At 40.7% G+C, this 16,314-nt stretch overlaps 3 protein-coding genes across 4 annotated transcripts; all 3 read left to right on the forward strand.

The window, feature by feature from the left end:
* Positions 1 to 385: 385 nt before the first annotated feature.
* Positions 386 to 1,941, forward strand: LOC125314742. The gene is made up of 2 exons (XM_048277697.1): positions 386 to 842; positions 1,587 to 1,941. Exon 1 carries the CDS (start codon positions 485 to 487, stop codon positions 821 to 823), a length of 339 nt encoding a protein of 112 aa, XP_048133654.1. The 5' UTR covers positions 386 to 484; the 3' UTR covers positions 824 to 842; positions 1,587 to 1,941.
* A 2,352-nt stretch (positions 1,942 to 4,293) lies between these two features.
* Positions 4,294 to 5,632, forward strand: LOC115754916. 2 transcript variants are annotated; one of them, XR_007198179.1, is made up of 2 exons: positions 4,294 to 4,458; positions 4,644 to 4,736. XR_007198179.1 is itself a non-coding variant. In XM_048277718.1 (2 exons), the coding sequence occupies exons 1-2, from the start codon at positions 4,308 to 4,310 to the stop codon at positions 5,506 to 5,508; spliced, it is 537 nt and encodes a 178-aa protein (XP_048133675.1). In that variant the 5' UTR covers positions 4,294 to 4,307; the 3' UTR covers positions 5,509 to 5,632. The 2 variants fall into 2 exon arrangements, 1 of the variants encoding a protein (XP_048133675.1); XM_048277718.1 differs by lacking the exon at positions 4,644 to 4,736 and adding an exon at positions 5,123 to 5,632.
* A 742-nt stretch (positions 5,633 to 6,374) lies between these two features.
* LOC115754914 (fatty alcohol:caffeoyl-CoA acyltransferase) lies at positions 6,375 to 8,228 on the forward strand. Its single transcript, XM_030694099.2, has one exon. The coding sequence runs from the start codon at positions 6,546 to 6,548 to the stop codon at positions 7,911 to 7,913; it is 1,368 nt and encodes a 455-aa protein (XP_030549959.1). The 5' UTR covers positions 6,375 to 6,545; the 3' UTR covers positions 7,914 to 8,228.
* Positions 8,229 to 16,314: the final 8,086 nt, after the last annotated feature.

Consider the following 16,314-nt stretch of genomic DNA (forward strand, 5'->3'; position numbering starts at 1 on the left):
CACTACTTAACTATTGGCTTTGACGTTGGAAACAACTGATGTTTTCTTGATGAAAGTCGGTTGAAGATTCTCATCTGAGAAAGTGGGGCCAAAACCTTGGCATGGCATCAAATTGTCCTGGAATCCTTCCCACATCATCCCATCTGGTACCTCCACAAAGCTTAAATGAACCTGGTGCATGCGGTGGGCTCCATGTAAGGATAAAGTATTCTCTGTTTCCTTTTTTATTTTTAATTACAGCACGTGACAATAACACGTGCGAAAATCATGTAACGTATAATAATAAATTGCCATAAAATGGAAAACTGAAAAAAAAGGAAAAAAAGAAATCCGATCCGTGATTAATTTCTCGGGTTCGGGTTCGTGTACGTTAATGGTCAGAACAGTTGCCCCACTAACCGAAGCTTCCGAGTCGCCAAATATTTCAGTAAAGCCTCGAAATATTTCAGCAAGAAGGAGCGAAGTGCATTCGCGTGGACTGTCAATGGCGGGAGGAATCAACCGGAGGGACGATGCTCCGGTTCCGAGCAGCACCAACGTCTTCGCAGCTCTTGGCAGCTTAAAGAAGAAGAAGAAGAAGAAGAAGAGCGATGAAGAGGCCTCCAAGGAAGCTGGAGAGCAGGTCTTCTGGGCTCCGGCGCCTCTCAACGCAAAATCGTGGGCCAACGTCGACGATGGCGACGATGACGACTACGCCACTGCCGCGCCCCCAGAGCATGCTTGGAGCCGAACCGACGAGCCGAAGGCGGAGGAGAGTGAGGCCGAGGCTTCTCTTGAGGTTGGGTTGATTGGTTTAATGTACATTGGTGCTGTCGATGTGTAACTGAACGTCTTCTCTTTTTGTTAGAATGCACGTGTGGGTTGTGTTAGAGAAGTTCCACATTAAAGAATTAATGTGGTGTAGAGCAGTTAATATATCCAAGTTGGTCTATAATTCATTAGCTTTAAGCTTTTGAGCGAAAGCGAGTCCAACTAGATATGTTAACGGGTTCGGACTTGGACTCCCTCTTAGCGATCTTTTCGGGTGAAGGTATCGGACTTCTGCTGCACGCTCTCATCAAATGGTATCAGAGCCGATGGTTGATTGGTGGGCCTTCAATTTGTTTCCGGTGTGGCGTTGTGGTGTAGCAATGCGGGCTCAATCACACGTGGAGCGGAGATTGTAGATTGTTAGAATGCATATGTGAGCTGTGGTGTTGTGGTGTAGCAATGAAGGAATGCGGTGACCAACGCGGTTTTCGGGCCGGTGTGGCGTTGTGGTGTAGCAAATGCGAGCCCGATCACACGTGATGGGGAGATTGTTAAAATGCACATGTGAGTTGTGGCGTTGTGATATAGCAATGCGGACCGGATCACACATAAGAGGGAGATTGTTAGAATGCACGTGTGAGTTTTGTTAGAAAAGTCTCACATTGGAGAATTAATGTGGTATTAATATATCCAAATTGGCCCATAATTCATTAGCTTAAGCTTTTGAGTAAAAGTGGGTCCAACTAGATATGTTAACAGGCTCGGACTTGGGCTCCCTCTTGGCGATCTTCCCGAGTGAAGGTATCGGACTTCTGCTGCACGCTCTTATCACTTTTAATCTGAATTCTGAAGAGGTGTTTGCGATTGTGGTTGGTTCGTGAGTTGGGAGTTTTGGTGGTTTAAAATTGAATTTGCAATGTGCTGAGACTGAGAGGACCCAAGCATTACTGTTTTGAGGTCAAGCTTGGTGATAGGAATTTCCCTTTAGTTTTTCTCTTTTTTGGCATTACATGTTTTAGATGGCCTCAAGCGGTGTGGAGAGTATAATCAAATCAATTGCTCTTTTTCTTCGGTTGCTGGATTATTTTGTTTACCTTTTAAGATTCTAATGCAGTGTAATGGGTAGCTTTCCTGTGTGGATCCTATAGATGCTACTGTGTTGGATGTTTGGAAGTCTTTTATATAGAATTAGCAAATGGCAATGATGTTTTTATGTTTCGCATATAGAGAACGAAACTCTGAATCATTTCTTCGGCAGCATCCTTTTAAAAAGTAATCTCTGTGCGTCAGTGTGTGTGTCAAAAGAAGATAGAGGAATCTTAGCAGGAGGAGGGACTGAAGAGCAAAGAGAATGCAGAGGAAATGCCAACATCTGTATTTAATAACGATGTGACCATCTTCTTGCTTGTTCTGTTCCTTTGGACATTTTTGACTCACGATGTAAAATTGAAGAATATACTCTTTGTAAGCATATATGATAGGCTTAGAATTGACTCGTAACAATGGGCAACATTTATATGTTTTTCGAGTTGTTTATGGAACTAGATGGACGGCATTGCTGTTCTGGGAGCTTCAGCTCTTAAAGTTTAGCATTTGGGGTTTAGCGTTCAACGGATTCGAGGTATTGTTTAACAAATCTGAGTTTCTTGTGAAGTGTGTGCATTTTTGCACTTATCTGACTTTTGTCGGCTCAGAGGGTCACCTCCTTCATGTGTGGTGTACCGATCTGCAATTTCTTGTGGAGCTGCAATTTTGGAACTTAAATCCTGGATTTGGCCGATTTAAGAGGGTGCAGGTTACAAATCATCTTTCAACCTTATTTGCTGAAGAACCCTCCAATATAATTCTGAAGTCACTTTTATTTTTGCGATGGAGGAGTGAATAGCCTTTGTCAATTCGTATACTTGTGCATAGGTGCGTTCTTGTGCCACTCAGGAACAGCTCATTTAATTTTTGTACCCTTTACAATAAAAAGCTGCTTAGACACGCCTGGCTTGCGCTATAGTGTTATCAGGGACCTTGCTAAATGTCCTGTGTAGGTTTTAGCTGAGCAATAAAGCTGTAACGTCCGACCGTTCTTTGGCAGAAATGATATTGGTAAATTGGGAGTAGTCTGGTAACGGTGCTTTAGTTCTGCTGGTCTGAGAAGTTGTCCCTGGGCTGTGGTTTTAGGATGGAAATTATCGGCTTGCACCACCTTTGAAGGACAGTAAAGGAGAGAAATCAATTTAATGTTTTTCTATTCTAAATCAATTTAATGTTTTTCTATTCTTCTTCTTTTGATGCTGAAGAAAGAGAAGTAAAAGAGAAATACCTGCCAAAAGGGAGCTGCATGAAAAATGGCTCTGAGGATAAGTTTTTCATAGAAAGGATGGCCATTCACCGAATTCTTCTGGCTTCCACAGACTTTGTGGACTTATTACTTTGTGAAGCTTCAGGTGAATCTTTTAGCATTTGGTTTTTTAAATGGATTGCACCTATTGGTACCATAAGCAAACTTGATTTGTCATCAACCTATAACAAGGTTGTCAGTGCTATTCTGATGCGAGGAATGACTATCTTTTTTTTGGCTAGATTCATTTTGAGGTGACCAATTTCCAGAACTTCCACTTGGTTTAGATGTTTAATCCAAACCAGTAACAGGGGACGTAGGTTACTCCAATTCGTATCTCTAAAGATCCTCTGTCCGCAATAAAGTCATCTTTGTTCAATTTTTAAATCGAGGACAAAGCTAATTGTGCTTTGACTTCATCCATGTGTGTAGCCTAAATTTTTATTGAAATGGGATTCACAAAGCATAAGCTATGGGGAGTGCATAAAGAAATGATGTGCTGAATTGATGATTTTGTTTTGCTAATCCCCTTTGAGTTACGTTTTATGTTCGTCGATGCCCTTAATCTTTGCCTTTCTACAATTGATGTCACTTGTGGTTGCAATTTAATTAATTCCGACTTGTGTTACCATAAAAAGTTGTGAACCTGTCGATAGCAATCCATAATGCAATCCGAAATGTCTCAACTTGCGATCAAAACAAAGCTCCACTAATTAGCCATTATAATGTAACTTTTCCTTCCTAAAGGAGCTGTTCTCAGTGAAGAACTTTCTCTTGTCATATTTCTATGAAATCAACTCAAGCGGGTGAAACTAATTTGATCTATTCGATCTTCAAGAGTTCGGATAACCAATTAGTCCTATAAGTATGGTAGGACGTCAGCACTTTCAGCTGTTTCATTGAAGGATGTTGTGTTGTTCATGTGTTATTATGATGCCTGTCATTTCTCTTCCTTCCCATTATGTCTTCATAGAATCTGATCAATGTTCCATTTTCATTTTTTCGAGTTTTGTTTTCCACTTAAATATCATCCCGATGCCGTGTGGGACCAAAATATGTTCCCGATGGTCATGTCCATATGTGATAATTACAGTGAGCCACTCTTGTATGTCGTGATGCCATTTCAAAATTTTCCTCTTTTGACCTTAGGAAAGTGAGAGTGAGGATGGTCTCGTTGAAGTGGGTGATGAAGGCGTGAAAGAAAAACAGAGAAACTTTTACAGAGATGCCTATTGAAGCTCCTCCTGCTTCTAAAGAGACTGAAAGGCAGCTTTCCAAGAAGGAACTGAAGAAAACAGGGCTTGAAGAACTTGAAGCTATTCTCTCTGAGTTTGGTCATATGAACAGAGAGAAAAGCAGCCAAGATGAAACACAAGGTAATTTATCGTACATTTCCTATCTAGTGTAGCATTGTCTTAGGCTTTACTCTGTCAGCCTTGTTGTTTTTCTTTTGGGCCAGATGTCAACCATTCTTTTAAGGCGTATATAGTATGGAACTTTTGAATGATTCTCCCTTTTATTCAAAATCACATTCTATCACCTCGTACTTGTGCATTGCTAGATGATACTTTTCAGTTTAGTGGATGATAAGATTTATTTCCACTTGTGGCACCCAGTTTTTGCTGTCAGATACTGTAAAGGAATTGTAAGGTTCTTATTCTCCCACAGGCAATGATCTTGGACATTTTGGATAGTAATTGCCCCTTTTTTCAATCCTATATAACATCTCTCCTTTTTTCTGTGTTATAGTTCTTTGTTTTGTTATAGATGGAAATAAGAGCAATTTTGTTTATTTCTTGCTAAATACTTGAAGACACTCTTGTGGATACCTTGATTACTGCACAAGTGGAATATCGGGTTTTACAGTTTTGCATGGATTCCTTGCTTTCTCATCTGTTTGCTGTTGTTTCGGATGTATCGTATGTGTAAAAGGAAAACTGAGCATTCAACTTCTTCAATTCCACTCGCAGGACTAAATTGATTTTCTCTTCCTGGTCTTCCCTTTGTGGGAGGAGTTCATTTTCGTGTATATCCGTGCAGATGATGCACAGATGCAGAAACCGGTGGATTCCAAAGGAGATGTGGACAAGAAAGAGAATGCTCCTGGAGAAAGCAAAAGAATGAAAAAGAAAAAGAAGAAGGACAAGTCTTTGAAAAAGGCTAAAGAAGTGCAAGAGCAACTTGGAGGCATAGAAGTTGGAACTAGAACAGATGAAACTACCGAGGTTGAGAACTTTGGAGATAATGCTACCATTGACATGAAAGAGCGGCTTAAGAAACTGACATCCACGAAAAAGAAAATGTCTTGCAAAGAGATGGGTTCTGCTGCCAGAGCAGCGGCGGTGGAGGCTGCTGCAAGGAGTGCAAAGCTTGCCTCAGCAAAGAAAAAGGAGAAGAATTGCCATAATCAGCATCCGGTGCGGTGAACTGAGAAAACCTTTTTCCTGCCTTTGTTATCTTTGTTATGCATGAGCATGTCCTTTGTCTTGTTCATTGTAGGATAAACAGTGAGAGTCAGTGATATGAAAGTGGTTTTGAACAAGACAGATGGTTTTTGATGATGGAAAGAGGAAAAAAATGTTTCTCTACTCCTGTTTTCTCCCTGCCATGATTTCCTTCTCCGTGGCGCATAAACAAAATGCAACTAGGTGGGTTCTAAATGTCGATGTCGGAGTGATCGGAGATTGAGAAGGAAAGTCAAATGCGACAATGGATATGCTGACAATGGATATGCTGAACCCCTAAGCAAATTTACCCTAGGCTATAGGGCATGTAACTCACCACCCATTGGATTCTAACAAAGAGATGCATAGTTTTAATGACACTCTAATCCTAGTTATAAAATCTGAAATTTCATTAGACAGAAGACTCCAACCCTTAAGGAGGCCCCAGAGTGTTCTATAAAACTAATTTGCTTAGGTTTAAACCAGGGCGGTTGTCATTATTCGCTTTATTTGTGCAGTCTCAGTGTGCATCATATGGTTTTAATTCCATGTTCTTCCTAAACGGAGGAGAATGTTAATATGTGAACAGAAAAAAAGGAAAAAAGAAAGAAAAAACGTGATACTGGCTATGTTAGGTTTTGATTCCTACTGTCTGATTTAACCTTAAAGTTAGGTTCAATCTAGCTATGTTCTAGTTGAACACTTGTTCTCCAAATCGTAGAGTAGGCAAACAGAATTTAAGCTGCCAAACCTCAACAGACCTGCCTTCATGCACTTACTATGTTCGTGTGACCTCCTATTAACCTTCAGCTGAAATCGTCTTGAAAGCAGTCATCCTTGCTCTCAGAAAGGAAGAGGGGAAAATGAAAGGTAAAGCGCCACTCTTTACACCATTTTCGGCGAAACAAGCAGAAGCCCCGTCCGTATGGGTCCAACCACCTTTGTTTATCCTGGAAATTTGTTCTCTATCTAGTACAAATGCCACATCTTGCTAGTGCCTCTTATCACCATTCTCTGTCATGGCTCCTTTGGTACAAGAAGTCCATTTCCCTCAGCTTCACGTCCCGATCACGATCGACCGGAAATTCCCAGTATTACCAGCAGGGCCTATTCCTGCTTCACCTGGTGACAGCCTTTACCTCTCGAACCTGGACGATATGATCGGAGCGCGTGTCTTCACCCCAACAGTGTATTTTTATAGATCAAACTCTCTGACATCTGAATCAAGATCTCTGGCAGATGTACTGCATGATGCATTGGCAGCTGTTCTGGTTCCTTACTACCCTTTGTCAGGTAGGATAAGAGAAACCAAGAATGGAAAGCTAGAAATCTTCTTCGGAACAGGTCAAGGGGCTCTCATGGTGGAGGCTCACTCCGAAATGGTATTAGCCGATCTGGGAGACCTTACCGTGCCTAACCCCGGTTGGGAGCCTCTGGTTTACCGGTTTTCCAATGAGGAGCCGTATAAAATATTCGACATGCCATTGCTTATAGCTCAGGTGACCAGGTTTAGTTGCGGTGGCTTTAGCCTCGGCCTAAGGCTCTGCCATTGCATCTGTGATGGGCTCGGAGCCATGCAACTTCTGCGCGCGTGGGCTGCCACATCAAAGTCAGGAACTCTGGTTATAGATCCTAAGCCATGTTGGGACCGGGAAAAATTCTGGCCTCAGGATCCACCAGTGGTGAAATTCCCACATACTGAGTTCAGGAGGATTGATGATGGATCGAGCCTCACAATGTCCTTATGGATAGCCAAGCCGGTGCAGAGGTGCTACAAGATCAGCCCGGAGTTTCAAGCCAGGGTCAAGACCCTAGCTAAAGATGAAATGTTCCCATGCACAACTTTTGATGCTATGGCTGCTCATATCTGGAGATCGTGGGTGAAAGCACTCGATGTAAAACCACGAGACTACCAACTCAGGCTTACATTTTCTGTCAACGCTCGCCAGAAGCTCAAGAATCTGCCATTGAAGAATGGTTTTTATGGCAATGCTGTTTGCGTGGCTTGTGCAGTGAGCTCCGTGTCAGAGCTTACTGATGGGAGTCTCTCAAGCACGACGTCCTTGGTTCATGAAGCGCGGCTCGCCGTTTCGGAGGAGTATCTGAGATCTACGATTGATTATATTGAAGTTCACAGGCCTACAAGGCTCGAGTTCGGCGGAAAGTTGACTATCACGCAGTGGACTAGGTTCTCCATCTACGAGTCGGCAGACTTTGGCTGGGGAAGGCCAATTTACGCTGGACCGATAGACCTAACCCCGACGCCGCAAGTTTGCATTTTGCTTCCAGGAGGGGAATCTGATCCCAGTGGCACGATGGTCGTGTGCATTTGCTTGCCTAAGTCGGCGAGTGAAAAATTCAGAGAGCTTTTTACTCTGATAGATTGAAGTCATGATTGAAATGCAGCAAGGCTAATAGCTGAAAATGATTTACAGTAACTTCGTCAGGTTTCCGCTCAAACATCGCGGTTGACATATCATTGGTTGTCAATAAGAACGAATTTTTTTTTACTGGGATACAGTTCTGTTTAAGCAAATGATCCATTCATGAATGTTTCAATATGGAATTTCATTGAACTTTGAATGCTGAATTACACCAGTTGCCTTTGTTTTCTTCTCTTCTCAAGCAGAAGATCGAGTCTCTTCGATATGAGTAGAAGATGAACTCGCATTACTCAAATCCAATTGGCTTGCTTGTCCTTGTTCAAAAAACTTGCGGCTGTCGAAAGGCGCAAATTTCGCTAAGGAATGAAAATCTGTGAACTCTATTCCTGAACTGATTGAATTCTTGATTAGAGATAAGATCTTCTTTTCTTTGGCTTTAGTGAATCTAACATAGGATGTTACAGGTGTGATACCTGAGAATTGAATAAGGATATCATTGGCAGTCTGAAGCTCAAGAAATTGAATTCCCTTTGAAATCTGGAAAGTTGCATTTCTTTAGGCACTCCCAAACTTGCCATTTTAGTCTAATGTAAGAGCTGCTTAAATGGGAGTATCCTAGTCATGGCGATATGGCCGGTGAAATTGGAACGGCATGGCTATGACCAGAAGATAAGGACTTCAGGTCGATTTTATGTCCCAACACTCTAGTCTGTGTAAATATCATGGAAGCTCCAAGAAGAGATTAGGGAACCAAGTGTTGCTCGTGGAGAGTGAATTTTTTTTGTGCGCGAAACATGAGGATCATTCTGAGCAAGAGAATGGCACTCTTCTGGATTGTGGCAGCCACGCTGAGCGCAAATTCGACCATGGAGGAGGAAGAGCAGTAGTGCGCGGACCAAATGGCGAACCTTGCTTCCTGCATCAACTTCGTGAGAGCGCGAAGAAGCTGACGCCCGGGTGCTGCGAGGACACGCGGGAAGTGAAGGCGAGCAAGCCCAAGTGCCTCTTTGTCCTTATCAAGAAAAGTGCTGATCCCTCCATGGGACTCCCTGTCAACACAACCTCGGTAGTTCAGATGCCATCCATCTGCAACATTGATGCCAAAGTCTCTGATTGTCCGAGTAACAGAAATTTTCCCTCACGCTATACTTTTTCCACAATCAAACTCTCAAACAAATTGGTCTCCAAGTAAATGCGGCAAATGTATCAGAACTTGTCTGATGAACGAGTAGGCAGAACAAATTCCGCTAACGGAAACATTTCGCTGTTCAGTCTTTTCGAGATACTTTGAGGCGGACTATTGTTCTTACGTTAGAATCGTGCATTCATTAGTGATTGGCCTTGCCTATTTAAATGTGACAATCTCCAGGCAAGCTACATTGTACTTTTTGAATCGGTATTTCGTGAAGGATTAATTGTTCTGCCTAGGTATACTAAACCCGTCGCCTGACTCCCCCGACGCAAAGATCTTCGAACAAGACGGTACCGATTCGGCCGCCTTGTTGCCCCCCTCAGCGTCCACGTCATCTCCCGAGCAGGCAGCATCTACTTCGCTGACTCCCAAGTCCGGATCGAGCACGAAATTGAAGTCATTAGGTCTCCTGTTCTTTTTCTGTTTTCGCTTCAAGCTTCATAATAACTGCATCAATAAGATGACTCCCAAGTCTCACAACTTCTATCTAACCTCTCTTGTTCTATAACAGGCCGGCATTCTTCATCTCATATTCAAATAAACAAGCATGCATTCTTATTAGTACTTGTTTAAAGTTTAAACCTAGTCAATCCATCAAATTGCATGAACAATGTGGAATGCAGGTATTTGACCACATTAAAGGACATGAACCTTAATCGAATTCTTTGCTAAAATCTTGACTTAATCCATCAGGATAGCGATACCGATAGGATGGGTTTAGACAACAATTTCCCTATTGGAGCCCTTCTCTCTCTGGGGGCTCGCAACGCCGAATTAGACATCGCCGAGGCGAGGCCCAACCTCACCGGCCTCAGGCGATGCCGATTTGCAAGTTATGAGAGAGAGAGAGAGAGAGAGAGAGGGGAGGGGGCGGGGGAAACTTGGGACAAAGGAGGAGAGAGGGAGGCATCGCCGATCTCACTAGCCTCAAGTGGCTCTAGATCTGGCATCGCCCGAGGCTCGGCAAGATGTCGGGGTAATCACGACCTCAGCACTTAGGATAAATTGCGGTAAATTTCCTAAAGCACAAGGCATTCTAGTCCAAGGAATAGCTATAGGTAATATGGAGGAATCCCTAACTAGTACCATAAAATGCAAAGAAATCCATCTTTAGTATGACACCAGTGGGCCTCAAGTTGGAATTTTTATTTTAATTTGGTGGCCCGAAAAGACAGAAAGTATGTTCTTCATGTTTCCAAACTGTCCGGGAACGACAGCCTTTACTTCGAATTTCAAATTAAAAGCGACGAGAGCATAGTGGCCTCCAGTTGGAAAAATGACATTTTTCTTTGCTTAGTAGAAAGTTATGCAATGAACTATGTTTCTTTGTTCATCGAGGAAATACATAGCGGTCGTTTCTTTTCTTTTCTTTTTATACCACGCTTTGTTTGTTTCGCAAAAAAAAAAAAATTCATTTGAAAAATATTTACTAACAATGGCCACCTTCATTGCTTACAATAATGAATGAACGAAAAATATTTTCATCGTCTACGAGTCGACATAAAATGTTGTTGGTGATAAAAACATTTTTCATCGATCAATTATTTTAAGCAATACACACGATTATTTTTAGAAAAATATCTTTCAAATCTGAAATAATTAGAGCCATGCTATTATTCTCACAGTCACTAAAAAAAATATTACGATAGTGAAGTCCTTGCGTAATTGTCCGCTCTCGTCATATGCTTAATTACTGTACTTTTCTTGGGCCAGTGTTTAATTACTGTACCGAAATTTTTTTTTTTGTCGAAATTTACTGTACTTAATTAGAGGTTTGCAACGACCAAAATGGAACTTGTTGTTACGTGTACCAACCTCTTTCCGGTTGCTTTCTTCCTGAAGCGTCGTATTGGTCTTTTAATAGATGGTGCCCTTTGATGTTTCCGTTTGTCCCATCTTTGAACACACCTTGGCGTGAACAATTCATATATGATATAATTAATTATTAGCCGAATTTAATTTGTAGATGTTAGATAGGTATTCGAGGACCCATTTGTTTTTTTTTTTTTCATTATTTTTATCCATTATTGGAATGTATCCATTGGGAAGTTCCCACGACATCTGCGACAAGTAGCACATCAACTTAAGGAGAGTGGTCCACCTACATTAGGAGTTATTGAATGTAGAGAACTCCTTTGGTCTTGAGTTCTTGTGGGGCTGATTCTGACGTCAACCTTGGATCGATGACAAACCAAACAAATTCACGAAGGGATTTGGCCCTTCTTAACTGCGATGTGGATGCTTTCCGATTTGTTCGGCGTGTTTCTCGACCTCATTAATGTCTCGGGATCCCATGCGCATCAACAATTCTAGCATGGAAATATTACATCGTTCGACCCAAAAGTTAGCTCGAATGATCCGAGAGACAGCAGCTTTTTTAGGCACCGAAGAGATTCTCTTTTGGGCCTTAAGGAGGCTCCCTAGATATGCGAGAAAAGTAGAGGAGAATTATCAAAAAAAGTCTAAATTTATTGCTATTATGTCAATTCAGTTTTAAACTTTTTTTTGGTCAACTTAGTTCTAAACTTTTTGCATTTGTACCAATTCAGTCCATCCAGCCAATTTTGGCAGGCTGGTTGTTGACATGGCATTATCGGCATTGATATGGATTTTTTAAATAATAATTTAATAACTTTCTAAATTTTATACTTTTTTCGTTCCTTTTCTTTAGGTTCTTTTTTTTTTTCCGAGGGTCGCCAGCCAAGGGCAAGGGCTGCGACGCCCTGACCTAGGGCTTGCGACCATTTCCAACGCTAAGAGTTGCAAAAAAAAACACTAAAGAAAATAAAATAAAAAAGAAAACACATCATGAAAAATTCAAAATACTATTTTAAAAAAGTCTACGTCAGCACCGATCCGTCAAAATTGGCCGGATGGGCTGACTTGGCATAAATGCAAAAAGTTTAGGACTGAATTGATATAATTGCAATAATTTAAGACTTTTTTCGTAATTTTATCAGAAAAGTAGATATAATAAGTTAGTTTTCTTTTAGGTTCTAAAAAAGTTAGGCCCTCCCCATCGACTGGAATTTTGGTTGGTTACTGGCTAGAGGTTTCAATGCTTTACCATTTAATATGAGTTATTAGTAACGATCAGATTTTGACTAACAACGTTAACTCGAAAACACTTATTAATTGCCCATTTAGGAAATGTTTATGATTTTCGACGCATTGTCTTTTTTGTGTTACATGTATTCAATGCACTGGAAATCGAACATTTTCCTCAATAGATATGATTAGTTAGTGTCTCGAAGGCATTCGTTAACAAAACCTATAATATAAATGCTAACGATGGTGTTATGCCTAGCCTAGAGATTAGAGAAAACATCGGGCAATTTGACGATTCTTTTTGGCCGGTTACGCAAGATGAAAGCTACTTATATCCACAATTAACGAAAATACCTTCTCAATTACATGACTCAAAATTTACATCTCCCCGATCACGCGTACTCTATGTGCTATGATATGATATCAGCAGATAAAATTTTGCCAATTTTGTTTTCCTTCAATTGAGAAGAACTCAATGTTGGAATGAATGATGGTCTTAAATGGAGATTTCTTTTTATTAACTCGTTTTGCACTCGCATCTGCTTTCGAATTTTGATGTAGCTTTGCAAATTGAAATCTCTCTTAGTTTGTTTCAGTGAACGTATTTTTTGGGAATTGGTTTTCCAGACTTTCACTCATTTGGTTTTCCGAAAATGAATTAGTCAACAGAAAATATTTTTCGATCAACAAAAAATTCATGCATAAAATTAGGAAAGTGAGTTCAAAAATCTAAAGAGATGAAAACATCTTTCGAAATTGTTCATTTTAAAAATTTGAATTTTATTTTACATATATTTTTTCTTTTTTTTTCTTTGTTTCTTTCATTGTTGGCTGATGGCCGGTCGAGACCGACCACAAGAGAGGACAAGCTCGCCAATCTGGCGAGGCTTGAGCTCATCCTTTCCTATGGTTGTCACCGTGGTCGGCCACTGACCAAGAAAGAAGGGAGAAAAAAGACAAGGAAAATAAAAAATTATTAATAAAATAAATAATAATAAATTATTTAAAAATATAATTTTTTTTTTCCAGATAAAGTCATGAATTTGAAATCATTTTTCGAATGAGATACAAATACCAAAAAAATGTTTTCGATCACATATCACCAAAAATAGAAAACCTAACTATTTTCTGAAAATTGATTTTTTGAAAGGTATTTTCATGAGATTTTTCCCCAATCAAAAGAACCGTGAAATGTATTGTAAAAGTCAACTCACATAATCTCCAAAATATGCAAAGTTTCAACCTTTTTGGTAACCTAGACACGAGACTGGGGCTATCTCTCGAAACTGCATTGATGCCGCCAGCTAAGGGCTGGTTAGGCGTAGCTCAGCTGGAAATAGCATTTAAGCTGAAGATGGTCCATCGGTACTTCTTCCCAAAAGAAAAGAAAAAAAAAAAAAAACAGAGCAATCTGTAATTAACTTTAATTAACGACTGTTGAAACAAGAATTATGAAACGATGTCATATTATTAACATATAATACGTGTTTGATTGATTTGTGATATCACGGCAAGTTACACATATTCCGAAATCTCGAGACGTCGGGAATGTTGATTTCGATTTCCATTCAAATCGCCGTCAACCCAGCTTTCTCTTGGGTACCTACTATGCGGGGGCAGTTCCAATCAAGCTGAGTCGAGGTCCACGAAAAACAAACGGGCTCACCAACGTCGAGGTTATGGGGGTTGCTATTCTACGAAAATATATGCGCGTCGTTTGCATTGCCGCGAATTTCGCAATCGCGAAGGCGTACCCTTTTCGCGCACATATGGTCTAATTTATGTCTAGCTACATAAATTCACGTCGCGTTCCGCCGCTGTCGGAAGCTCGCAACAAATAAAAGTCATGAGGCAGTGACTAATTTCTCTATGGTATATCTGAAAATTCTATATGTTGAGGCCTTGGTCGGTCAAATTAGGGTCGTGTGCCATCTGTCTGAGAACTGTAATGTCGGCTCAAGAATAGTTAATTTCTTCGATGGACCACATAGCTCACCTAGCTACAATAAATCACGTCGAAATAAAGCAAAATGGTTCAACAAAATTCAAAGGGACCTTTCGGCGCACGTCTCATGGAAATTGAAAATTTTTTGGGGTGTACTGATTCAATGAGGATCGCCAAATTGGTTGAATTTCAACTGTCGATCTTCTTGTGCACCACAAGATCTCAAAAGCCACCCAACCCTCGGATTTAATGAAACCATGACTCGTTCTTAGTTGTTGTATTGATTGGCGTAGATTGTCGCCGAGGGGTGGGGGATGGCCGAGGGGGGTCGCCGAGATAAATGGATAGGGCCATGGCACATTCCGGAATATTGCAAAGGTAAATAGACTCTTTTCGTCCCCTTTTCGATGCCTGCCCGAGGACTAATGTGAATGTTTTGGAATGGGGATGTTTGCCTTTTGTAACAAGTAGACCCACGATATAGACTAATAGATGTTCCTACTCTTAGCCCTAAGTAAGATCTATTTATAGTTGGTTAGTCCCCCATGGCATGGCTTCTCGCTTTTCATGAATGTTTCTCCCCCTATGCTTATGTGAGTTTGACCCGCCTTTGACTCTGCTTGCTTCTGACTCCCTATGAGCCGTTTTACGACCTAACTTTTTCGGAGGGTCGCCAGAACATGGGAGCCTCAGCTCATACATCGGTTTATCGAAATCACCTCCGCTATCCCACTTCCTTCTATTCAAAAAGTCGAGTAGCCCTTAAACAAGAAAGAAGGCCGATGGCTCTTTTTTATATAAACCATAAGCCATAAGTAGTCCCGAAAGCCGAACTCAGCAACTTGTTAGGAGTAGGTTTTGGTTGGAACTCTTTCTATGTTATTAGTAAAGCACTAACGCCCTATCTATAGTTAGAGGCCTTTTCAATAAGGCTCGTGTAGGGGCGCTCACGTTTTTTGGCTCCCTTCGTTACACTAGCCTTGATTGGCGGATGGAAGTACCCAAGTGCGTCGGGTGGTATCTTATAGTTGATAAAGGCTACATTTAGGAGTGATCCTTCCCTCTAATCATAAGAAAAGAAAGGTTTTGATTCGGGCGATCGGACGCAGGTGTAAGCTTATGGGCGGTAGTTAAGCACTAAGAAGTTGGTTTTTGCACATCGCTTAACACATGCAATTCGAACGAAGTTTTCTCGGAAATGATTTGAGATTCCGTAAGTAACTTAGTGCAAACATAGGGTTTGGTTTGGCAAGTGAAAATGAACTATGAACAACTGCGCTGGTCGTAATGAATCAAAGAAGATCCAATCGCGCCATGAATATCCTTCGCCCGTTATCTCCTCATCTTCCTATTTATAAGCCACAGCTCACTTCAACGTTTCCAATTTCCCATAGAATCTTCGGGGCTTTACTAGCCACCATAGTTTTCTTTTTTTTATCTTCTTTGTTTTTTTCTCAGCTCACTGGATTTCTTTCAGCCCCTACTTTCAAAGGCTGGGATCTCTTTTGCTAGACGCAATGTACATTCTTTTTTATTAAAGGTTGGGTGCTCTATGACTCTGGCCTTTGTGATTGTTCCGGCGACCCCCACTGAACCCTCGCTGCTGCAAACTCACTGTTCCCCATTTTTTTAGGCTATTTTTTTTAATTTAATTTTTTTTAAAAATAATTATTTTTAAGTTGAACAATCCATGCGGACGCCACGTTGGTTGATTGTTTTTAAAAAAATTGACATCTAACATTAAAAATTTAATAAAAAAAATGCCACACGTCTTGTTTGATCGGAATTAGCATTTAAATAATCATTTTTGGCCGAATTGGCACTTTGGTGATCATTTTTTCTCCAATTTGACACTTAAGTAATCCGAAAAAAAATATTAGCACTAAAGTGAGCGCCATACACAAATATTAGCACTCCTGCTATACTTTTGCCATTAATGAACTCATGACCATGTGTGTTCAAGAGGAAGATAGGCTGTTTATGGAATTGGGAGATAGTGTTCATTTGATAACATAATAAAAATTTAAGAGGCAAGGCAAGGCAAGCAGAAGGAAAATGATAAAATACCTCACAAAGCTGACATTAAGAAGGAATCCCAAAAAAAAAAAATTGCTTCTTTTGTAAAAGGATGGTGCATATGAAGAAGGATTGTCAGCAATTTAAGGCCTTGCTTGAGAAGAAATGTAATCCGACCTCATATATTTGTTATGAATCTAATA

The sequence above is a fragment of the Rhodamnia argentea genome, chromosome 4 (assembly GCF_020921035.1).
Source record: "Rhodamnia argentea isolate NSW1041297 chromosome 4, ASM2092103v1, whole genome shotgun sequence".
Taxonomy (NCBI): Eukaryota; Viridiplantae; Streptophyta; class Magnoliopsida; order Myrtales; family Myrtaceae; genus Rhodamnia; species Rhodamnia argentea.

Coding starts and splice junctions, on each gene's coding strand:
- LOC125314742 (XM_048277697.1), top strand. CDS start 485: ATGGCGGGAGGAATCAACCGGAGGGACGATGCTCCGGTTCCGAGCAGC.
- LOC115754916 (XM_048277718.1), top strand. CDS start 4,308: ATGCCTATTGAAGCTCCTCCTGCTTCTAAAGAGACTGAAAGGCAGCTT. Junction 4,459..5,122: donor CAGCCAAGATGAAACACAAG/GTAATTTATCGT, acceptor ATATCCGTGCAG/ATGATGCACAGATGCAGAAA.
- LOC115754914 (XM_030694099.2), top strand. CDS start 6,546: ATGGCTCCTTTGGTACAAGAAGTCCATTTCCCTCAGCTTCACGTCCCG.